Raw genomic sequence first — 25,114 nt, forward strand, 5'->3', positions numbered from 1 at the left:
GTTACGAGATCAAACTTTTTTCTCGATAATCTGGAGCTCGTAAAAGTGAGCCACGGGACAGTATATGATGCGAAGGAAAGAAAGGAAAGAAATGTTTAAAAAATTCATGGATACGTGATCAATTGATCTTCCCTTAAAATCCGTAAGTACTTATTCACGTACATACATATATATATATACATCTTTTATAACATTCACTTTACAAGCGACGCTAATATCATTTGTAGCACATTAATCGTTAGCGGCTTATTTATTCGATTCGTCTCTTCGATATTGCTTTTATCGTCGATCATCTTGCCATTGTATATGATATAACACTTTGGAAGCTACGGTTGTAGGCGCGGGCTATTGGTACTCGGATTCTCTTTATATTTACATCGTGTATTATTTTTAAACGGACTGGGATTAAGGGCTGAAAACAGCTTAGATCACGTGAACGAAATTCGGATTCAAAGAGAATCAAACGCTGTTTGAAAAATAATCGAATCTAAAAAAAGAAACGGAAAGAGGGAAGAAAAAGGGAAAATAATGGCGGGGCTAAAAGTCCAAAGAAATTCGTATGTGTCGTGCGCTCAAGGGAGCATCCACGGTATGAATTATTTATCAAACCGTGTGTTTTTTTTTATTTTCCATTACGAGAGCGATCGTGAAACAAAAAAAAAAAAAAAGGATAAAAGAGGCACACTTTTGTTCGATTCTTCTCGATATTAGCAGGACATTCAATATGCGTTATACGCACATATTATTTTATCAAACTTTTGTCTCGATCATTCGCACAAGTGGAAGATATAAAAATCAGCAAGAGTAAAGTTTCCATCTCGTTTGTTCCGAGGAAAAAAGAAAAACAAGAAGAATCGAGTATTGGCCTGCACTTTGGTTTAATAGATTTCAAGTAATCAATCGTGATCGCGTTGAAGGCAGCTTCTCGAGTCGATTGATTTCTTTTTCGAAGGCGTAGAAACAGAGAAGTAGTTTACGAGAAACTTGAACGATTCGTTGCATCTCTCGTCACGCATTCCCCATGAAACGCACGCGAGTCGTGTCGTTTCGTTTCTCTTGGTCACGTACGGCGCTTCGTGGTCCTCGTTTCGAACGATGTTTTGTCCTGGCTCGCCTACCAACGACCACCTCTCTCTCTCGATAATTTGACGGAATAATTCTGAAACAGCCATTTCCGACGCCGCGCGTTCGTCCAAGACGGCGTACGATGGCAGAAATACAATCAGGAAGGACCTGGCACTATATCTAGTATTTATGCGAGTTAATGGTAACAGTAGATAAAATTCATGCTGTGGAAACATCCTCTTCGAAGTAAACGTCGTTTAATCGTGTAATTGGTTTATAGCGGAAATTATACGCCTACAAGTGATTCATAAATTAATATATATATAATATATATATATTATATATCCATATATGTTACTATTATTGTATCGATAATAGTTTGCAGTAGTTCTCAACCTGCGAATCGCGACGTACAAGATCGCCAAATGTCTTTCAAGTACTTTCAAAGTCACTTTTATCAATACTGATTTATTTTAACGTAATTATATCGCAATGCACCACGGCAATAAATCGGTATGAATCTTTTTAATATTCCTTATCTTACGTAACAGTGGAGGATCGAAAGAGGATTGCGACTGAGAAAAGGATTAAAAAAATGGTTGCATTAGACAAATTTCAGTTCTCGATATTATCTACCTCATCGAAAGGGATGGGAATTATTTCTTAAGCATCGAGAAAGGATAAAGTTTGGTTCGAAGATACATATCGGTGGAAAGGAGATGCGGGCAAGAATCTTCTCGCTCGCTGTGGATGGTCAAACGGATTGGAACACCCTCTCCTCTTCTCGTGGTCCGAAACAACGATCCGTATAAGGAGATCTGGCCTACTACCGCTCTCCTTCGTTCTCTGCCGATCTTTCGGTCCATCGTTCGCTCGAGCACACGTTATATTTTCGCAAGCGAGAACTTACGTATTTCCATTTAATTCCTATTCGCTGTCCTATTTCGTCGTTTAGCACGTATGCAAACTTGGTAACGGAGGTCTCTGCGTTCCTCGTACGCGCGAAATCGCACTTTCTCGCCCGCGGCAAGGCAGCCCTCACTGTGCAAGTCTATGTAAGTCGACTAGCTTTGACCATCGAACAACGCACCTTCCATAACTTACACTCGAAACGACGTGACATCGAGATTCCAAAGAAAATTATCCGATCACTGGTTCTTAACTTCTGAAACAATTGCAAGATGTCTCTTAGGTTTAAATTAAATAATAAAAATTAAATTTCGATATCCATAGAGCTCCTCCACAGAGCTGTATCTTTTAATTTCTGTTCAATTTGAATATCGAAGAAAAAAAATAGAGATGGAAAACCCGATCTTTTTCCATTCGCCTTTTCATTACACGTGCGACGAAGAGAGAAAGAGCAGACGCAAGAGCAGCAGCAAAAGAGAGGCGGACGATGGTCGAAGAGGAGTGGTTGCTTGAATGCCCTCTTTGTCGAGATTTACTCGCTGCGCGAGCCCTCTTCCTTCCATGAAGAAAGAGAAGAAAAATTTCTCTTTCCTTGGGTAAACGGATTCTTCTACACGGCGGCTATCTATCGCGATAACCGCGACCTTTCAAAAAATTCACCCTTATCGGTCCGTTCGGCCTCTCATCGTAGATTTCCCCTCCGATAACTCGTCAACTCGACAATTCGATTCGTCACACGACAAATCTCACGTAGACCGCACAAATCATGGGTGTGTCGACAATCTGTTTATCCTGAACTTGGCAATTTATAAAAAATATATATATATATATATACACGTATTCGCGTAATCGAAAAAGAACCGATTGCGCGGCCAGACAGTGCGCCGCCGTTTTATCGATCCAACAACCTGTTGTAGACAGTTCAAGTTGCATCGTCCGCTTTTATATCTTTTCGGTTCGGTGTGAAAGCTCCGCACAAAGGAAGGAACGATCCTCTCGGTCGTTGCTCGGTTCATGGTGGAAACCAGAAGACCGTAAAAAGGTCGAGGCGATAGTGTGCCCCCGTGTTATCGGTGACGAACAGCAGAAGTCCGATTCTTTCTCTCTCTCTCTCTCTCTCTTTCTCTCGAGCCACCTGTTTTCACTCGATCCTTCGCCGATCCATTTTCCTCCCAGCGAAACTTGTGCTCCTGGCTGGATGCAGTGAGTATTTGAACAATGTAATTTTTTGACGTGTTTTCGACACGAGGGAAATTTGCGTTACGAAAACTGATCTGAGATATGATGGGTGTATTCGATGGGATAGTTTTATGGAGTATAATCTTGGTTTGTTTTTTTTCTTTTTTTTTGATTTAGAATTTTGATCGAAAGTTTTTATTTAATTTTGTTAATCCATGGATCGAAATTTATACGTTAGATATCATACTCGAAGAATAGATTTTGTATATCAGAAAAATTTTATTTTACATAAACATCCGCAGTCTGGTTATCGCCACGTTGATATCTAAATGATTTAAAATTGAAACCATCGTATCATCCGTATCGCGTATCAAAACATGTGCAATCTATTTATTATTGTATATTGTATCGATATCGAAATTTAATCGAGACCTCTTCATCGTCGCTCGTCGAATAAAAAATTACGATCCTAGATCGCTAAATCTAACGTCATTCCGTAAGTAACGATTTGAAAAATATATATATATATTATCTTCTATAATTATTACAAACAAAGTATCAAAATTTAAAAAAGGAAAAATTAATTTTTCCAAATATCGATTAACAAATCTCGAAATTGAAATTGAAATAGTATGTCATTTTGTCATTCTGCGTTTCTGGGTAAATATAAATTTCAAGTTTGCTTGATACTTAAAATTATAACATTTCGGTGCAACTACAATGTTCAGTTATATAACGAAAATCTCTTCGTTTGAGATTTCGATAAAAACTATTAAACGAACGTTTAACGATCTAGGATTGAATGAACAATTTTCGATCGCGATAGAAAAATGTGACTATCGATACGTTACAACAATTTTTTAGATATCGACGATATCGTTAAAATAGTATTCGCGAGTAAAACTGATTAAACTTTATATTGTTTTTCTTATTCTTTTATCGTAAATAAAAATAGGATAGGATGTTTATCTCGAAATAAAAATAGAAATAGACTTTTTTGAAGAATTACATTGTCTATTTTTATCCCGTGTTACTACTGTTAATCGAGATTTTGAACGTTATATCGAATATTTAATAAAATCGTTAACCGTCGTTCCACTTATTTTTATCGAATTTTAATCGATATCATCGTTCGATATCCACGTCGATCTCGAGAGATTTGGAACGAATCGACTGTCCTCTTCGATATCTATAACGAATTATAAATCGATATTTATCGATAATCGATTTATCTCACGATCTCGAAAGAATCGGCGAATCGATCGTCACCATCGATATATCTCAACGAATCATAACGATATCACCACAATATTACTCGAATATTACTCGTTATATCGAATATTTAATAAAATCGTTAACCGTCGTTCCATTTATTTTCATCGAATTTTAATCGATATCATCGTTCGATCCACGTCGAGATTTAGAACGAATCGACTGTCCTCTTCGATATCTATAACGAATTATAAATCGATATTTATCGATATTCTCACGATCTCGAAAGAATCGGCGAATCGATCGTCACCATATATCTCAACGAATCATAACGATATCATCACAATATTGTCACAATTCTAGATAACGATCGTCGCCGATTTCGAGATATTTAGAGCGAATCGAATTTGTCTTCTTCTTAACGATATTATCACAAATCACGATTCGACTTCTCAACGAATTATAACAATATTACATAACGACATCGATATTGCCAATAACCCTTAACACGATAACAAGTCACAACTCTATAAATCATCCATAAAGATACCGATTTCTAGAGATTTAAAACGAATCGATCATCCTCAACCCGACACGACTTTAACAATATCATAACAATATTATCTCGACTTTTTCTCGGAGAACGATATCGATATCCTCGCAACTCTAGATCGTCCGATCTCGTTGGAGCGAATCGACAGCCTCCCTCGAGGTGAGTCGCGGCCATGTTACCATGTTTGGCGACCCGCTCCCATAAAATTTCTCGACGGCGGCCGGTCGCGCGCGTCCAAATGCACGCTGCGTACGTTTCGCTCCTCCGACTGGCAGCCTACTCTCCTACCGGTTCGAGATAAATCGCGTCCACGTCGCTTCTCTCTCCGAGCGCGCGCAACAGCCACCGCAGCGCAACTTCTATCCAACTGCTATTAGAAAACGAGCAGAAAAGGAGGGGAGGGGAGCGCGCCACACTCTATCGAACCATCTCCCTTCTCCTCTCTCTCTCTCTCTCAGAAAAGCTCGAGTGCGTCGAGAGAGCGCAAGGATTCTTTCCTTTTTAGAGAGAGAGAGAGAGAGAGAATCCTTGTTCTCTTCGCGAAAGACGTGTGCGAGCACGAAGGTGTTAAAATTTTAATGATTCTCGTTATTAACGAGAAATGAAGAAAGGAAAGGGACGTTAAAGGAATGTTAAAAATCTCACCTTTCGTTTCTTCTTCTTGTTAATACCCAATAGTTTGGAATTAATTAACGAATTCGCGGAATTTGATGGAGTTGATACGACGAGCCGTTTTCAGCAAGAAAAGACAGCAATAATCTCCTAACAATTTTCATCTTTTAGCTTTCTTTGGAAAGAAGACTTTTGAATCGAGAGCCGATTTCTAATATCGTAAATACACGTTTATCGATTATTCCACGCGGTTATCTCTTAAGCTAATCGAGGAGGAAAGCGACGTTTCTCGGCGCGTGATACAAAAGGTCCGGTTGCACCGAATAACGGTACCCGACCGCGAGTATCCCCGGCGACACGCGTGTACGAATAACGTGTATGAAAGCCACGCGTGTATACGAGAACGCCTCGCGTGGCACGAAACTTTTAATCGCTATCCGCTCCCCGGATAAGAAAGCGACGTAACGATTTTAGAGAAAAATCCGTCCGATATATAAATATTCTCCTTCCTTTCGCGGAAGATTCCTCGATAAACGGAGGAGAAGACGCTCCGTCCTTCTCCGCTCGACAGCTAAGCCTCCACGTCGTATATCTCCATCCGTGTATACATACATATATATATATATCTCCTTTACGCGACGATTAAAACGTACCACCTACGTTTATATTTATCTATCACGGGTTATCTCTGCCGTGCGAGCAAACAAGGAGAAAAAAAAAAGAAAAAGAAATGGAACTCGAGAGGTATGTCGTTTCGATATCGCGTATATATATATATATGTATATATACACACGTATTTACGCGTCTCAAACGAGAGACGTTTGAAATGATTCGATACCGTTCCAAGTACCGTGTGTAGATACGCGTGTTCGAACGAATACGGTAAGTTAGGTACATGCGCTTCTTCGTTGGCCTTATTCGCGACGGATGTCACCGTTGTACACCTTACGATATATATATATATATATATATATATGTATATATCGATCGCCCGAGCTCAGTCTACCGGACGATCGATAGCTAGTGAAGTTAGATGCGGAATAACGTTGAGAGAGAGAGAGAGACAGATATATATATATCTAAAATTGTCCATCCGCGGTATTTATACATTCGTGGAAAAGCTTTACGTGTCCTTTTTGGAGAGTTTCGGGACCACCTTGACGTTAAAAAGTTTACCCTAGTGGAGACCACCGCAACGTCGGCCGAGATATTTTATTATCGTCGGTGAGGGATAGGAGGAAGCTATAGGGGATTCGCCGGAAATACATTTGAATTCTGATTCTGGGTTTCTTTTTTCCCTCGAATTTTTAAAAAATTCTTCTCCGTTTTCTCTCTTTTCTATTCGTCGTCCCTTCGTTTCGATCTCGAAATCGTCGTATTTACGGGGCAGAGGCGTGCGCGAATCGCGACCACGTGGGTCCGTGGACGACGACGCGTCCTCCTTTATCCGGCTATCTATTCATAGACGAGAAAGCGAGCTGTCACCGTGACACGGACGTTCGAAGACAAAGAGCGCGCAAAAGGAGAGACACATCGGGTCGTTGGGACAAGCGAGGGATGGACCTTTTTACGGGTGGAGAGAGCACAGTACTTGCCTGTACTTGCCCACAGACAATTGCCCGAGGACCGTGGAATGGAATATTAAATGTACGAGGGACGGGTTTAATTTAGCTTCTATCAGTGGATGCATTATCTGAAATTGGAATACAAGTGCAACGCTTCGTGGTAAAAAGTAGATATAAATCGAGTGTGTCGATATTGTCTAAATCTATTCTAAATGGATTCTTTTAAAACAAATCTAAGCTGGAAATATAGCTTCGTGGTAAAATCGTAGTCGATATTTTCTAAATCTATTCTAAATGGATTCTTTTCCTTTTAAAATCGCTTTAAAGCTGGAAACAAACCTAAGCGAAATAAAACTCCGGTCCATTTCATAGTAGATACATATCGAAAGCGTGGACAATTTTCTAAATCTATTCTAAATGGATATTCTTTCTCCTTTAAAATCGAAATACTTCCGAGCGATCAATCGCTTTAACCAAAAAAAGATTTCCCTACAACTATCCACTCGTCGTTTCCACAACCTCGACTCATTTATCTCCCATTAAATATCGCCGAGAAACAACGTTTCAAACTCCCAAAATAGCCATCGTTTCTTTCTATACTTATTTAAATTCCTCGTCGCAAAATATGGCGAAATAATTGCCATATTTCAAAGCTTTCGAATTTTCGTGACCACTTTCCACCTATGAAAACATACATCCGGCAAATCGATTTGTTTTCGATCTATCGATATTTCGTCAACCGATAAACATATATATATATATATCTCGATCAAAAGGACAGGGATCTGTCGGCGGTCGAACGACGATAAACTCGAAGAGGTAGCCGGTACGGGGACGCGGACGAGGTCGTCGACCCTCCCGAGTCGCGGTTTAAACCGAGTCTTTCCTCCCTGACCGCATCTCGAACCGCGACAGGCAACCTCTCTCGTCCACCTTAGGGACACGCAGCTTTCCCGCTCGTCCATCATTTCTACTTTTTTTTTTCTCTTTCTCTGTTCCCAGATGAGAGAAGCGCCGAGAGAGGAGGGGAAACGAGGACGGAGCTCGATCATCGGTGGGATGGAACGGTGGTCGGCGCGGCTCGCGATTCTGTGCACGGTGATCGCGAGCGTACGCTCCACCGACGACTTTCGACGCATAGCCTACGAAGGTAAAAAAAAAAAAAAAAGAAAGAAAGAAAAAAGAAAATTGTGATTGCGTTGACAAGAAGATATATATATATCGATAAGAAAGATTCGTGAGCGATCGTGCCTTTCCGCACGTACGTACGAGCTTCTATTTCTAAGCAGCGCGGTTACTCTCTTATCTTTTCCGCGGAGAAACTTGTGGGTCTTTCTCTGGGCGGAGGAGGATGGAAGAGGAGGAGAAGATCGTGATTATTCGCGATCGATTAATGCGTGGGCGTCGAGGCGCGTCGGTCGCGTGGCGGTTTCGATCGATACGCCTTGCGATGCATTATTCGTTCATTTTTGTCTTATAGGAGAATGAGGAGAAAGAGAAAGAAAAACTCGACCTATATTTTTATTAAGTCTATATTTGTCTTACGTTGAAATCTACGTGTAATGGGAAAAGAGAAAAATATCGATAGTCTGCACGTGATCGATTTATCTGTCTAGCTTTATCTCGTATCGACGAGGACGGAAAGAGTGAAAGAAAAATTTTGATCGTGTGAAATATAGATATAACTTCAGATGCCCTGCGTTGGCATCTTTACATCGATGGACGTATAACGGAGAAGGAGCGGAAGAAAAATTCGATCGTTTAAAACGTCTCTGCCCGTGATCGATTTATTTATCTTTGTCTCGCGCCAGTGACAGAAGAAGGAAAAGAAATGTGTCTCTATCCACGGTTGATTGATTCGTCTTTGTCTCGCGTTTAGTGAACGAGCGAAACAAAAATTCGATGGTCTGTCTTTGCCCGCGATCGACATATCCATTTATCTTACATTAACAAGGAGAAAAAGATAGCTACGTAATAGAGAAAGAGCGAAAGAAAAAATGTCTCTGCCCACGATTTATTTACCTTCAACTTGCGTCGGTGAGAAAAAGAAAAATTCGTTCGATTTTCCTTCTCTCTCCATCCAATTTGTCAACTTACTTTTATCTCGTATCGATGAGAGGAAAAAAAATGAAAAATGTTGAAAAGCGGAAACAGAAAAACAAAGAAATTTAAAATCTCGAAATCGAATGGAAATCGAAAGAAGGAAAGCAAAAAAAATTCGTTCGAAAAGGATCGATCGAAAAGGAAGGAACCGAGACAAGAAAATCCTCGATCGTTGTTAACTCCGTCTCTGTCTCTGGCGAGAGAAGGATGGATATGTACGAAGGAAGAGGAAAAGAAAAATGGGATCATCGTAAGCGCGGTAGAAACACGGCCAGCTGGGAGAGAGTCGTCGAAAGTTTCGCCTCGAATCACTCGCGACTCGAGTCTATGGAGTCTCCGTTTCGAGACTCGGCCACGCTTGTCGCGTAGGCGTGGAGCGTGGCACGCGTCGCCACGCGCGCGTATTCTCGCTACCTCCTGCTTCCGATCCTGCTCCTGATTTTCAACCACTTAACCTTCCTTCTTCCCTCTACGTTACGCCTTCTTTTATACTTATATTCCTGCTCCCTCATCGTCACTTCGTAAATCTATATAAGTTTAAGATTAACCAACGTAATCGAGCTTACCTTAACCTGAACAATCCACTACGAGAGATGTAAAACCAGTTGGATCTTACGACGCGAAGATTATCCTTAACCTTAATTAGAATACGGATCTTAGTTTTTCCTTTCTCCGCACGAGGTCGCGAAATTACGCATCCGTGGCGTCCTCTGAACGTCCTCCTACGTCGTAACGTTTCGCTTTGCCATTATTGTCCATCCGTTTTTTGCTCGTCTCCATCTCTCCCTTAGGGAAATACACACGCGCATGCGTGTATACGGATAAACGGGAGGAGAGAAAGAGAAAGAAAACGAAAAGAGAAAGGGAAGAAAGAGGTGCTGCAGGATCGACGCAGGAAAAGGAGAGAGAGGAAAAGGGAAGGAAAAAGAAAAGGCAAGAGAGTGAAGGGAGGATACCCGAGAGAGGCCTTCGAGATCAGGTTATGCTAACTGGGGCCCGTTCGTCCCACACGTATCTACTTATAAGCGCACGTACGCAGTTACACGTACGAGCGCGACGCGGTTGTGTGAGTGGCAGGCACGCGCGACACAGGCAAACGCGTGGCTGGATACGTGGAAACGCGAGAGGTACGACGAACCGGAGGCGCGGAGGGCTACCTTTGCGGAATCGTTTCGCTGCGTCGGCAAACCGGCTGAAAAACAATAAGACGAAGACGAGGATTAGCACAAGTACGGGGAACAGGAAAGAGAGAGCGTAAAACGGGTGAAACTCGCGCGCGCGTACGCGCCTCTTTTTGCCCGATGCTGACACGATGAAAGTAGAATTTTCGCGACTCTCCATTATTTTTCGGCGCGCGATCCTTGCTTCGGTCTTTCCTCGTCTAAAACGTGCGAAGAAAGTGGAGCAACGATTCGAGCCAAATTTTTCTTACCGTCAGATCGTCTTGGATATTTCAAAAAATGCTTAGAAAAAAGTTGAAAAATGACGCTCTTTCGAGAAATGGGAAGAAAGTGAAAGATCGAGCCAAATTTTTGTAAAAAAAAAAAAAGATCGTTGAATTTTTTCGCATCGATGATTTCTTGTATCTTTCAAAAAATATTAAGAAGAAAGTTAAAAAATGATGGAACACGATCGATTTTTGTTTGGATCCTTTAAAAAATATTGAAAATCGAAAAATGATGATTGATCTTTGCTTGGATCTTTCAAAGGATGGAAGGATCGAGTCAATTATTATTGGATATTTAAGTGCATCAGATCGAAAAAAAATGATCGACGTTAAGTTTTTTCAGGGATGGCACGTAGCTTGATTTCTTCGAATTATTCCAGATTCCATTTTTAAATCGATCCCCTTAATTAATCCAAGAAAAAGTAAAAGTTTATCCAACTTTGCAGATGTATAATCGATGATCCTTGCTCCCGAGTTCCGCGAATCGGATCGAGGAACGCGGGGCGAGTTGAGGGAACGAACGACCACGACTTTTCACGGCTGCCACATTTTTCTCCAAGATCGATGATCTACGATCTACGTCCGCGTCACCAAGAACGCGAGAAAAAGTAGAATAATCCTAGAAAGAAGAAGCGACTCAGCTCCTCGAAGCGGTCAGCTTGCAAAACTAGTTTGTCCGGAAGCGAAAAACGGCTCCTCTTTACATCCTCCTCTTCTCGGAACGTGGAAATCGCGACACACAACAAGAAGAAGCGGGAAAGGGCAAGAACAGCCTCGAATGAAATTCCTCGAAATTCTTAACGAATCTCGATATCGAGGTTGTATCTCTAAATTCACCCCCCCTCTCTCTTCCTCGGTTGTTTCAGATTTGGCGAACACCAGCCTGTTCCAACAAGAGGGAGTCACGTCGTATTCCCAACTGCTGTTCGACGTGGCTAGACAACAGGTCGTGGTCGGCGCTCGGTACGTATAAAACACCAATACCAAAATTAAAACCAGTTATTTCCCTTTTTTTTACTTTTTACTTAACAAAATTTGACAAATCCTCGAGACGAAGACAGTCAAATTTTTCTTCATCTTCGATCTATCGAGAATTAGTTATCTTGGAGCGTGTATATTTATAGCCTTTTAAATTAACGTAACAACAGCGCGACGAGAATAGCACGTTTCTCTCGACCCGTTCCGTTAAATAAGTTCGATCGATTTTTCGATCCATGGAATGCACCCGTTGTTTACACTCCCGAGCGACAAAAGTAGTAGCGTGTAACGAGACGGATGACGGGAATAGCGGGTTGCATTCCGTCCGCTCGACCGGCTGCTCGAAATCGTGGAGGAACGCTCGGTCGTGCGTTCGATCGATTTTTCGCGATTAAAAGAGCGCGCGGTGGAAAGGAGCGTACGCCCTCGTGTTACCTTCTATTAATAGAACACGTTGGTTATTAACCACGACCCACGTACGCCCGGCCAACTAGGAGGAACGCCGCGTACGCTGCCTCGTTTCTTCGATAGTGAGGGGAAGGGAGGGAGGGGGGGAGAAAAAAAGAGATTCCAACCTCGTTTTTCGCGAGAAAACGAGAAGCACTCCCGTTGTATCGAGAAACGTGGATCGAAGAGAAGCTTTCCCACGTATGCGGGAAATTCTTTTCGTCGATCGAGAAAGAAAAAAAGAGGAAAATGGAAAAAGGGAAACGTGGAAAATGATATATCGGGATTGGAGAGCCGGAGGGGAGGAAGGGAAAGGGTCTAGCCGCGTGCACGCGACACGGCGCCACGATTTGCATTCTTCCAGTTTGATTCGCGTGCTCGACAACCGTGACGTCACCGAATACTACCTTATCGAGAGCGTATCGCACAGCGACAGGTATATATGGGAGCGAGACGCGCTTTCCTTGCCTCGTTGCGTAACAACAAACTCCTTGGTCGTTTTCTTTCCTAGGATCCAACTTTGCTCTTTATCCGCGGCATACTTTCGATGTAAATTTTCTCTTAACTTCTTCTTCTTCTTTCTTTTTCTATTTTCAAATTAACTCGCAATCGTATTCTGAAGAAAATTTAGAAAAGTAACAGGATCGCAACAGACAGTAGTTAGGCGACAGTTGTAAATAAAAAATTAAAAACCATCGGTTGAAAACCACTGATGCACGTGAGATACCTTGAGATTCTATGATAATTCCGTTGTGCAAGATTCGAATTCCGCGGTATTGGTACAACTCGTACAAACTCGTGTTGCTTTTTTCTTTTTTTTTCAAGTTTCGCGATATTCAAATTAGCTGCAATCGCGTATCTTTTTTACACGTACGTGATTCAAGAAAGGAAGAAAGCTTGGAGAAAAAAGTAGGACAGACATGAATATGTAGAATGAATTAAAAAGTGAATAACGAGTTCATAGATTGGAGATCACTGGGGTAGATGCGCACGAGCGACACGACACCGTCGCGATCCTATTGCACTTCCGTTGTGTAAGTTAACAGGTTCGTATTTCGAATTGCCCGATCGATTCGAATATTTCTTTCACAATTTTTGTAATTAAATTTCATCGGAAAATATATCGAATCGCAGAAAGACAATGGAAGGGAATAGGGGTGCTGTATTCTATCGAGTCTAAATCCTTGAACGGTCACATTTGATCGGTTAAAAATCGAAGAACCATTTCGAGTCGAGTCGCAATTTCATTCTGTGTGTGCGCGCGGCCATCGAACTCCATTAGACGTTGAACAAACGCGAGTCGTGCCCAGAAGTTACGTCGGACGAGAACGAGGTTGGCAAATGATCCATCCTATTCGTTTAACGAACAGGAAACAATCTGTCTCAATAGGATTGCTCGTACATACAGTGTATGCCACTTAAAATCATACGTGTAGAGATTCGTTTCTATAACACGTGAAAATTTTACGAAACGATTAAAACTCGAACGTAGTTTTTAATGAAAGCAATAAGATTAGAGTTTCCTTAAACGTACGAAACTTGGATGTTATTTAAAGATTATACGAAGAATTTTCATCTTTAAGAATAATGAAATAATATCACTCTATTTGTTAAATGTGTCGAATTCCAAGCGATGTGCACACGTCTCTGATATTAGAAATATGCAAAATTTTTTAAAGTTAAGAGTAAGTTACTTCGATAAATTATCTCATTAAATCTTCAAAGCATCGAATAATGGCAAATAACTATAGTTCTAAAATTGGCTGAGGTTCAAAGTTGCTCATTGGCCCGTTAAAAAAGTAACTAGCCAAAAATTTAAAAATAAAGTTACTTTAAGTAATTACTTAAGTAATACTATTTAAAATGAATAGCATTTATTCGTAGCTATTATAGTTGATCCGCGATTATACCATGCTTTGAACTTTAATAACAAATAACTTTATTCTCAACTTATTACAAAATCTCTGACTCAAAATAACTTTATTCCAAATCTTGGCTAGTTACTTTTGCAACGGGTTAATGCTCTGCTCTGGACTTTCGCCTCGCGTCCTTTCTCAAAATTTTAGCCGCAATATCGGCACACGTCCGACGTATATACTCGACGACCGAGCTGGAGCCGCTTCGCTCGACTAACGATCACTTTTGGTCAGGTCGGTTCTCGTCGCGGCGCAGCGCCCACGTAGGCGCCGTTTATGCTAGTTTCCTGCGGCGTGATTGCGCGACAGCTCGAAAGGCGGCGCGCGCCATTTTCCACATGTCCTCCGTCCCACGCGTGTAAACACGGAAAGCAGTAAACGATTCCGATTCCAGAGATAATTTGTACCGGTTGACTCTAACGTCGCTGTCACCCCTCGAACACGCCTCGTGGCCAGCGCCCGAAAACAAGACCAATACCTGCCAGAACAAGGGGCAGAGCGTGGAAGATTGTCGCAATTATGTCAAGGTGTTGCTTACCAATGGAAAAAGTCTGTTCACTTGCGGCACGTACGCGTTCAGCCCTTGGTGCACGTGGAGAGAGGTAAGCGGTCGAATCAGAGAGAGAGAGAGAGAGATGGAGGAATTCTTGAGCGTGTGAATATATTTGAGAGTCTCGAACGGTATTATCGACAGTAGATGTCACTTCGAGTTAATATTTTCTAGATCGAAAACATCAGTAGCGTGACGAGCGAGATGTCGGGTGTTGCGATGAGTCCTTATTCGCCACACGCGAATGTCACCGCTTTATTGGCAAGAGGGCCAACCGGTGGACTCTTCACGGGGGCGCCTACTGACTTTTCTGGCTCTGATCCAGCCATTTGCAGAACACTTGCTTCGCCAAATCTCAGAACGCACCAATACGATTCCAGGTGAGTCTTGCTCTTTGAAAAACGATTCTCTTTCCAATGTACTTCAATCGACTTCCACGTCGATGTATTCCATGATTGATTTCAGATGGCTGAACGATCCTCAGTTCGTCGGCAGTTTCGAAACCGAGGACCACGTGTACTTTCTGTTTCGCGAATCAGCCGTCGAATACATCAATTGCGGCAAGGTGATCAAGCGAGTTCCACTATTATATTCTCTCTTGTGTGCGTACGTTCGATATTAAAAGATCGGTCCCTCTTTAGAAAATCTATTCGAGGATAGCTCGAGTGTGCAAGAACGATCGCGGTGGACAAATAATGATGAGAGAGGTATGGACCACGTTCAGCAAGGCACGATTGAATTGTTCCCTTCCAGGCGAATTTCCTTTCTACTACGACGAAATTCAAGGCGCGGTTTATCATCCCGAGGAAAAAATCGTCTATGCGACGTTTACCACGCCCATGTAAGTAATATCAAGATTCTATGCATCGTATCGTACCGTTTCACGTTCACCGTATATTTCCATCTAACGCTTCGCTCGTGAAGGAGAAAGAAGAAAGATGAGAGATTCGGTATGTATAGTCGCAGAAATTCCTAAATCAGTGCCGTTATCCTTTTTTTCTCGTCTGCTTTTCTTCGCCTCTCTCCCGTGTACGGCGAGGAGAGAAAGAAGGCTATTCGAGAATCGCTAAAGTTCCCGTTTATTTTTAGCAACGGTATTGCCGGCTCGGCTATATGCGCGTTCAACATGTCCGCGATCACCGCAAGCTTCAACGGACCCTTCAAACATCAAGAGAATTCTGGCGCTGCGTGGGAGAGGAGGCCGGTCTCTCATCACAATCGACAACGGTGCGGCTCGTTCGCGAACGTCGCCCCCCATCAGATCATAGATAACCAGAGGTACCAATTGATGGACGATGCGGTTCAAAGCACCACTCTCGAACCTTTGCACACCGCTCTGCTCGAGAGATTCACGTTGATCGCTCTCGACGTGACGCCGACCAAGTTGCATCGCAGCGTCACCGTACTCTACGTCGCCACCGACGTTGGCTTGCTCAAGAAAATCTCGGTTTTACCTCGAACGCAAGAGACCTGTATCGTCGAGGTGTGGGGTCCGCTACCTTCCACGCCGATCACCTTGCAATTCTTAAAAGATACCCAAAGTTTGTACGTCGGTACTGAATTCGGTTTGTTGAGGTACGTTGCCTGCACAACGAGTTTTCAAATCGTCTGAATCAGAACCTAATTCTCTCTCGATTTCCGTAGAATACCAGCCGCCCAGTGTCATCGACACCGAACTCGCCAGTCCTGTCTGAACGCGCAAGAACCGTATTGCGGTTGGAACGAGCATCTGATGAAATGTGCGCCAGCCCCGAAACAAAATCACCTCGCCAATCATTGGCACCAGGAGGTGACCAAGTGCCCTGTACTCACGGATCCCGTGGACGGTGGTTGGAGTGCCTGGAGCTCGTGGTCTCCGTGTCAACACGGCACGGCGGAACACTCGCACTCGCACTCCCATTCGCATCTTCATTCCGAGCATGTCGAAGCGGTGAGTGGAGAGTGAGGTTAAGATCGATTTGCAAATCCGCACAGATTCGACTCACGTTCGTATTTCTCGGTAGCCCGCGGACATCTGTCAGTGCCAGACGAGGGATTGCAACAACCCGCCTCCCCAGCATGGAGGAGCACCTTGCACCGGCGCGAGGGTTAGAGTGACCAACTGCACGGTTCACGGCGAGTGGACAGCTTGGTCGGCCTGGTCGGCGTGCTCGCAGACCTGTGGATTCGCGATGAAAACGCGACGACGCACGTGCACGAATCCAGCCCCGGCTTTCGGTGGCCGGGTCTGCGTGGGACACGACCACGACGACAACATCTGCATAGACCTTCCACCATGTCCGGCGAAAGACGAGGCACCGCCGCCCGAATCGTTCGGCCAGTGGTCCTCTTGGGGTGGCTGGAACGCTTGCTCCAGACCCTGCAACGGTGGTAAGCGGGATACGGTGGTTTTTCTTACGTGCCTTATAATAATCGGTCGTGTGTTCCGCAGGAATACGAATACGAAGGAGAACGTGCGAGAATCCTTCGCCACGAAAGTCTACCACAGTCGAGTGCAACGGATGCGACACCCAGGTAATACGGCGTTTTATATAACAACGATTAGGGAGTTCTTGAACAACGTATTCATTTATTTCTTACCGTAGACCGAGGAATGCAACACTCATTCGTGCATCGAGACGAAAAGATATTCCGGCTGGACACCGTGGCTGGCGGCCAACGGCAGCTTTCAGAGTTCGAGCATGGGTTACGTCGAGAAACGGTTTCGATTCAGTTGCCGCGCGCAAACGGATGACCCGTCCAGCGTGAGGGTTCAGCTGGCCAAAGAGGAGGAACGGTATTGCAGGAACGATGGCTCCTGCATGAGGAGAAACGCGAATCAGAAATCATACTCTGATCTCGCGATGGAGACCGGATGGGGCGAATGGTCCGCTTGGAAGACTTGCGACCGCCTCTGCGGCGGAGGTTCTCAGCACAGGATCAGGCAATGCGAATCGCCGCCGTGCGATGGTTTGTCCGTGCAGACCAGGCAATGCAACGTGCATTCGTGCCGACCGAGCGCAGTCGGGGATATTGCGATGGAAGGGCAGTGGTCCTGCTGGACCGACTGGTCCGAGTGCTCGGTTTCGTGCGGCGTCGGGATACGCTCGAGAACGAGAGAATGCCTCGGGCCGGAGAGCTGCGAAGGATCGAGTTTGGTCAGGGAGACTTGCGAGATGGCCAGTTGCGAATCGTTGATCGGTTGGGACACGTGGTCGCGTTGGACGCCTTGCGATAATGATCATCAACAGTACAGAAAGAGACAATGCCTCCAACACGGCGGTGGAATGTGTCAAGGGGCCAGCAGAGAAACACGCGACTGTTTACCAGATTGCTCGGGCAATGGTGAGCACGGGAATGAGATTCAATGAGTTCCTCTTATTTTCATTGTCCACCGTAGAATTTTGTAGAATTTTCATGTAGAATTTGTGATACAATTATTCGTAATTTTTCAGAGGTGAACGCTTTATGGTCGATGGAACGTTCAGGCATAACGATCGGCGCTGTGGTGGGCAGTTGCGTGGCCGGTTTCCTACTTGGCTTGGCCGTAACCGCAATTCTAAGCTTCTTCTATTTGAAACGGCGACAGCAACGAATTCCAGGCAGTCCTCATTATATCAGCAAACAAAACTCCTACGTTACGGTTCCTATGAAGGAGGTAAAGTTATCGTTTATTCGCGTGACAACGATACCACATGCATTTTGGAATAAAACGAGATCTCCGCTTGATACAGGTAAACACCAAGCGACAACCTAGTTTTTCTGGTAGTACAAACGGTAACGGAACTCTTCGTGGAAAGAATAATCCAAATGTGAATACTCTTGGAAGTCCTAAATTATATCCAAAGAGTCTTGATTACGAGTCTGCTACATTGAAGCGCAACAGTCATGGGCAGCAACATATTCGAGTCGATCCGGATCAAGACAAATACTATTGAACGATCAAAGTGCAACACGCACGAAGAAACGTATAAATTTATTTCGTCATCTGATGATTTCCGCGTTTCGAAAAAAAAAAAAAGAAAACACGCGAGACTAATATCTACGAACAAATATCGCCATGAAGGCGTAAAGCAAGCACAGCGATTTTTAAATAACAAATGATTATCTATCTCGCGATCGCGCGTGCTCGAATATCAACTTAACCGAAGACTAAAATCCAAACGGACCAGGGACAAAGGCGCATGCACTTAAACAAATCGCCTTTACTTGATAAATCAAGTGATATTTATCCTGTATACAGTTTTATTTTGTGACAGACACGAACACATCCGATTTCGCGTCATATGATTCAGTGCCATCGTTACGACGAACGCTTGCATCATTTTACAATATCGTTACAAAGACGAACGATAAAGAACGGGCGTGTAACGTATCGAATTGTACCTATTACATTTTACAATTGTGTGCATTTAAATGTGTGCGATTAAAATATGAGTGAGAGATTGTGAACGAGTTGTGCGTATGTGCATTCATGCGAATATAGAGCGTGTGATTCGCGCATTTTTTATTATTGGCTCACATTGAGTCGTGGTTATGCGTCAAGTTATGTATGGAAAGAAGGATAATCGAAAATGAAAGAGAGTAGAAAGATAAAAATATTCATATGCGCGTCGCGATTCGGCGTAAAAGATGACCAAGCTTTTAAGACTCGATTTAGCCGGGAGTTTGATTCGAATTATTTCGAGTCGACGAATTTTGTAAACGCTTCATGCCGTGGCATAGTATCACGCGATTATAATAAAAGTAACGAGATGAGCTCGCAATAATAAATTACCCGGGCAAATTCATTTTCTCCTGATCTTTCTTTCTCATTTACTCGGTAGAACGTGTAGATATTAATCCAAATTAATGTTTACAAATCAATGGCCAATTCTTCGATCTTGTTGATTACGTAATCCATTGAAGCTTTACTCGGTGGTGGTTGACAGTTGATCACCATACGGAAAAAGTTTCCAAGTTTTTTAAAGGATAGTGGCATATATCCGATCATTAGCGTTCCATTTGTCATCATACGTTCCTTAATTTTAGGTGCAATCTCGTATAATTTATCCCACCATTCTTGAGTTTCTGGTTGATCTCGCATGCTCGGTGGTATATACCTATTAGGAACCGAAACAACGAGCAATTGTAGTTATACGAAGCAATAGAACACTGTATCGATGTACAAGAAAAAATAACTTACCAAAAGCAAACGTTACAACCTTCGTATTGAGGAAGTACCAAGCGAAATCCGCTGCGATTTCGAATTCGATCGATAAAGTATTCAACAGCTGATATAGCAAGTTCCACGGATTCGCGAAGCCCTTTGGTCCCACGTGCTTTCCACATCAGCCAAAACTTGGCTCCATCGACCTACAACGAAGAGGATTATCGTCCTATCGAGAAAAACCTCTGATTTAAATTATCAATCAGTTTCATAAAATTGTCACCTTTCTCCCACACTGCAAACTTTTGTCACCCGTGTCCCAAGATACATCATAATGTTTGTCTTGTTGAAACAGATACTTCGCTCCCGCGCAATTTGTCTCGTGTAAAATGTTTTTACCCTTGACCAGAAACAATGAGCATTGCAACGGGGCACCAAGTGTCTTGTGGGGATTCCAAGCCACGGAGTTGGATCTACATCAAAAAATTTAATCATTAGAATATATGAAGATTTAAATAATGAATCTGTAAAACAGAATTACTACGTACAGTTCGATTCCTTTTAATCGATTTCGATACTTTTCCGAAAACAATAACGTGCCACCGAGACATGCCTATAATGAAAAAAATCGAATTATAATTGAAAATCTTTCATTGTCTTTATATTATCAAATTTGTACGAACGTCAACATGTAACCATAAATTTTCTTCACGACAAATAGCTGCGATATCCGGCAACGGATCAAAAGACCCGAGAACTGTAGTGCCGCAGGTGGCATTCACGAAGAACGGTAAGTGACCTTGTTTTCTGGCTTCGGTTATGGCGGCTTTCAACTCGTCCGGTCGCATACGTCCCGATTCGTCGCATTTTATCTATACGAATAACTTTTATTAACAGATGAACATGCAAAACGAATGTTGGTAGAAATTAATGCTCTTTTTACCTTGTAAACATGATCAGTTCCTAAACCTAACCAATGAGCTCCTTTCGAGATTGAATAATGGCCAGCCTCGCTGGTAAAACAAACGAGCGGTGGAAGTCCCGCGAGACCTTTCTTTTTAACATCCGGAATCATTTTATATCTAGCTAGCACCATACCGTACATGTTAGAGATACTGCCGCCAGGACAGAGAATTCCATCTCCGTCCGGCATGGACGGATATCCGATCAATTCCAAAGTTTTTTCTATCACTTGTCGTTCCATTAAAGTAAATACAGGAGCTACCTCATACGTGTATCTAACGATATGAATTAAATCGTGTATTGTATCGTTTCTTCTCTTTTTTTATAAATCAGCGGTATTAAAGAAAACTTACTGGCTTGTATTAAACATATCCGTCAACCAAGATCCAGCTAGGCCATATTCGTCAACGCCAGCGTAGAGTTGATTATGAAAATGTGGACTGTACGTTTTAACGGAGTATCGGATCGTTTGTCGGATCGCATTTTCGATTTCATTTTTATCAGCTGGTTCCTCGGTCAGTTTAATTGGTAATCGTTCCTGCAAAACGAAAAGTAATGAATAAATGTTCAAAGTGAACGAGTAACAAGTTTGGAATTAAATTGTAGCTCACTTGCAACTCATGCGGATGAACAAATCGTACGAGTGATTCGTTGCCCGTACGATCGAACGCATTTTCTTCCTCGAGAATTTCGAGCAGTTGTTTGAACAGCTCAATCGTTGCCTTCGTAGATGACGAAGCGTCCATTGCGTGTCGTAAACTAAATCCTTACTCTTGGTTAGATCAACGATATCGAGCCAACGCCATTCCCCCACGCTTTAATTTTCGTTCCTCCATTCGTTGTTTATTCGATCAGCCACTTGTTTGCTGGACGCGGAAGATCGGAATCGTTGCAAGTAACACAACACGCGACACCAATGTTGACCGCGCATTTATGATAGACGAGATATCGACCGGAAATTTTCGCGTCGCGCAATCAGTCAGACGAATACGGTCAAATGGGTCGATGAGTTGTAGAAATGCAATACGAGATACGGTCGATAAAATCGTACGATAGAATACACAAGAGCAACGAGCAAAGTGATATGATAACAAAAGTAAAAAAAATACTAAAGAGATGAAAAGAGATTGTTCCTATATTAAACTCGAATACAAAAGTTTAATTTCTGATAACGGCGAATACATAGAAAAAAATATATCGAGACGTTATCTTTGTGAAGGAATGGTGGAACGAGAGAGGTTAGGCGTTGAAACGAACTCGTTTCGCGAAAAAGGATTATCGGTGGAAGCGACGTTTCGACCACTGATGAGATCTATCGGAAGTCGAGGAACCAAACCCTTCATCGAAGCCCATTGTCCTTCACAGAGTTCGTGAAACGTTAAACGGAGCAACAGTCTGCCACCGAGAGTACCGGGACCTCTACAAACCGCTCCTGCACCAAATTCCCAAATCCCCAAATTCTCGGATGAGTTTGTGTCGTTTACCCGCGTTAGGTACATTCTTTGCAACCATGTAGCCAGATAGGAGGCAGCACAATCGCAGTGCCATGGGTTTCTAGCGAGACGAAGCTGTTCGATTAATTCTACGGCGTCTAAAATCCGAGGCGGCAACGACGATAAATAATTCGATTCTAGCTGCCTGCTGACGATTATTAATTATTCCATTTTCTTGATTATTAATTATTCCACTTACCAATTGTTCAATCTTACTCACAGTTTTCGCAGATTCGGTGTATCTTGGAATAGATCGGGATGCATAATTCTCAAGTGATTCGAGTGCAGAAAAAGCGATGTCAAATTAGATAAGCCTTGGAACGTGCCGCGCAATAAATTCTCTATTCCATTTGCGTACAATACCAGTCTTTCCAAACTGGCAGACATTGAAAACAATCCAGGCGTCAAGTTTCTTAAACGATTGTGTCCCAGTTGAAGTTCCTTCAACGCTACCAAACCTTGAAACGCAGTTGGATTGATCTATGATGTAATGCGATATGTATCAACGAACGAAAAGAAAAAAGCAAAGAGATCAATGAACGATACATACGTACGAATAGAAAATGTGAACGGAAAATTATGTAGAATTTTTTTCTGTTTTTCGATATTGGCAACATTGTAGCAATTTTTACCTTGCAAGTAATAACTATTTTTTATTATTAGGCTCGATGCACACGAGTGATATATACGTCATTTTGATCCTGCTACAATAATTCGACAGGTTATGTTTCTAATATGATATATCCCACTATACTATTATTGCACGTAAACTATAATTAAAATATGATCATAAAATTTCTACACTAATTAATCCAAGATAAAATTAGTACAATGTTCCTAATATAAGAAAACAAAAAGTATTCTATGAATTTTTCGTACACATTTCGCACGTATCCGATATTTACTCGAGCTATCTTGTTATTGGACATTTCAAGAGAGTTTAGTTGTTCGAGAGGCGCCAATAATCTCGCAGATATTTCCGACAATTGATTACTTCTGAAGTTCAACTCGCGAAGTGACGTTTGCATCCGAAATAATTCATCGGGTAATTCTCTCAGTCGATTTTCTTCCAAACCAAGATACTTGAGACTTGTCAAGTCTTTGAACAGGTCAACAGGTAGAACCGACAGTCGATTTTTTCCAAGCAATAGCTCTTCCAGCATGGTCAACCCGTGGAATACTCCCGGTAAAAAGCTCGATATTCGATTACAGGAGAGGTCGAGCAGTACTAGCAACGTTGTGCTCAAGAAGAGGCTCTCTGGTAGATTTCGCAACTTATTGGAAGACGCATCTCTGCATCGCATCAGGAACCAAGGAGAAGATACATTTAATATTAGAAAAAAAAGTAAAAAAAATATCAGAAATCAAAAGAAAGAAAGAAAAAAAAACAATAGATATAATCAAATGAATTTTCGATTCTCTCTCGACTCGTTTGTTCTTTATACTAATCAAAAGAAAACAAGATCGATTTGACGATCACTCACAGAATACGAAGATTTCGTGTGTTGAAGAATTGAGATCGATGCAATTCTCCGAGTAAATTTTTGCTCAATCTGATGCGCGTAACAGCGTGCAACGAGAAAAACAAGTTTAACGGAAGATGCTCTATCGAGTTGTCGCTTAGATCTCTGAAACGATCATCAAGCAATTCTCTTCAGCGCTACGTTGCGAAACCATAAAACCGGCTCTGCGATTCCTTTTTTTATTTTTTTTTACTCACAGATGATTCAATCGTGTCATGTCCAAAAAGGTATCCCTGTGAAGCGTCGTCAGTCGATTACCAGCCAAATCCCTGAAAGCAACGATTTCTCTCGATTCTAATCGGATTCTTCTCCTTTTTTTTTGTTTCCTTTTCGAGAATCGTTCGAGTGGCAAGAAGGAAGAACAAAACGTATACAATAGGGAAGGAGGAGAGGGATAGAAGGCTTACAATTTTAACACGTCCCGAGGAACTAGCTGCGTTGCAGGAAGATCCAACAGATCCTGTCTCCAACAAGACACTAATTTTATTTCCGGTTGACATCTACATGGTCCTTCAGCGCAAATCTCCCAGTCTTCCTCGCCGGAGCTCATCTGCCAAACTGTGAACCATTCGCATGACATTCCCATCGCTGATTCAACGTAAAGAAAGGACAACTGGTCGACGAGTGGAGATAAAAAAAAAAAGAAAGAAAGACCACGCTTACCGGGTTGCTCGATCGCTCTGAGTCTTCTTTCCAGACGAGATAAACGACTCTCGAACTCCTCGAAAATCGTAGCCATGACAACGTTACTATTCGCCGTAATCGAAACGTTCTTCTCTCCTTTCGCTATCGGCTCCGACCCTGACCGCGACCCTACACCCATTTCCACCGACTGCTTGAAATTCGGCTCGGGATTCGCGCAATCGCGAGACGCCTCTGGTCGAGGTTTGCCTTCGAGAGACGTAATAAAAATGATGCTCGTAAATACGAGGAACGAACGAACGGTGGAACACGAGAGACGACTCATTCTTTCGCGTGGAAAGAAGAGAATTCTTTTCTTCCTCGAGGGACACGTCGATCGACGGGAGTCTCTCTCGCGCGATCGTTTGATCGTTCTTCTCGCCCTTCTCTCTTTATATTTCGCCTCGTTCGATCTTCCGCTCTGTGCGCTCGTTAACTCGGTTGCAGCTTTTCGCGTAACGCTACGAGATTGACAAACAATGGACGAGCATCCACGCTGACGCGTAATCGTCCATCCACCACTTATCGTAATCGTTGTTTACTCGGCCCCCACGACCGATGCTTCTCTTAAAAAAACTTGAATCAACGTTCTCTTGTAAAAAAAAAAAAAAAGAATCGTATTATCTATCTTCACGAATTTTAATCGTGCATATTTTGTCATAATAAATTCTCGTTTATTATTAATTTACGATTCTTTTTTTTTTTGCAGGGTCATTGTTAAGAAGAGAAGAGAAAAATCCTGTTTCATACCTAGATAAAAACGAAGAAAAAAATTACCTAATCAAGGAG

General features: G+C 42.6%; 3 protein-coding genes across 8 annotated transcripts; 1 reads left to right on the forward strand and 2 right to left on the reverse strand.

The window, feature by feature from the left end:
• On the forward strand, nt 1-19,289 carry LOC108000548 (semaphorin-5A). Of its 3 annotated transcripts, none has more exons than XM_017060939.3 (14): nt 1-142; nt 8,099-8,246; nt 11,513-11,609; nt 14,382-14,589; nt 14,712-14,917; nt 15,003-15,102; nt 15,179-15,378; nt 15,627-16,112; nt 16,182-16,467; nt 16,541-16,907; nt 16,969-17,051; nt 17,123-17,861; nt 17,972-18,174; nt 18,251-19,289. In XM_017060939.3, the coding sequence occupies exons 2-14, from the start codon at nt 8,099-8,101 to the stop codon at nt 18,452-18,454; spliced, it is 3,327 nt and encodes a 1,108-aa protein (XP_016916428.2). In that variant the 5' UTR covers nt 1-142; the 3' UTR covers nt 18,455-19,289. The 3 variants fall into 3 exon arrangements, with proteins under 3 accessions (XP_016916428.2, XP_016916438.2, XP_061941965.1); XM_017060949.3 differs by lacking the exon at nt 1-142 and adding an exon at nt 2,720-3,177; XM_062085981.1 differs by lacking the exon at nt 1-142 and adding an exon at nt 3,698-6,755.
• Nucleotides 18,744-23,409, reverse strand: LOC108000594 (glutamate decarboxylase 1). The gene is made up of 8 exons (XM_017061024.3): nt 21,240-23,409; nt 20,982-21,166; nt 20,609-20,903; nt 20,349-20,537; nt 20,214-20,278; nt 19,949-20,138; nt 19,702-19,871; nt 18,744-19,618 (listed from the first exon to the last, which is right to left on the reverse strand). Exons 1-8 carry the CDS (start codon nt 21,372-21,374, stop codon nt 19,372-19,374), a joined length of 1,476 nt encoding a protein of 491 aa, XP_016916513.2. The 5' UTR covers nt 21,375-23,409; the 3' UTR covers nt 18,744-19,371.
• Nucleotides 21,746-25,076, reverse strand: LOC108000580 (platelet glycoprotein V). Of its 4 annotated transcripts, none has more exons than XM_028667836.2 (7): nt 24,308-25,076; nt 24,052-24,232; nt 23,842-23,913; nt 23,606-23,749; nt 23,027-23,414; nt 22,342-22,601; nt 21,746-22,269 (listed from the first exon to the last, which is right to left on the reverse strand). In XM_028667836.2, exons 1-7 carry the CDS (start codon nt 24,609-24,611, stop codon nt 21,834-21,836), a joined length of 1,785 nt encoding a protein of 594 aa, XP_028523637.1. In that variant the 5' UTR covers nt 24,612-25,076; the 3' UTR covers nt 21,746-21,833. The 4 variants fall into 4 exon arrangements, with proteins under 4 accessions (XP_028523637.1, XP_028523644.1, XP_061941973.1 ...); XM_028667843.2 differs by having other exon boundaries at nt 21,746-22,266; nt 24,308-25,075; XM_062085989.1 differs by having other exon boundaries at nt 21,746-22,266; nt 24,052-24,202; nt 24,308-25,071.
• Between the last annotated feature and the right edge of the window lie 38 nt (nt 25,077-25,114).

This window comes from Apis cerana, linkage group LG15 (assembly GCF_029169275.1).
Source record: "Apis cerana isolate GH-2021 linkage group LG15, AcerK_1.0, whole genome shotgun sequence".
Taxonomy (NCBI): Eukaryota; Metazoa; Arthropoda; class Insecta; order Hymenoptera; family Apidae; genus Apis; species Apis cerana.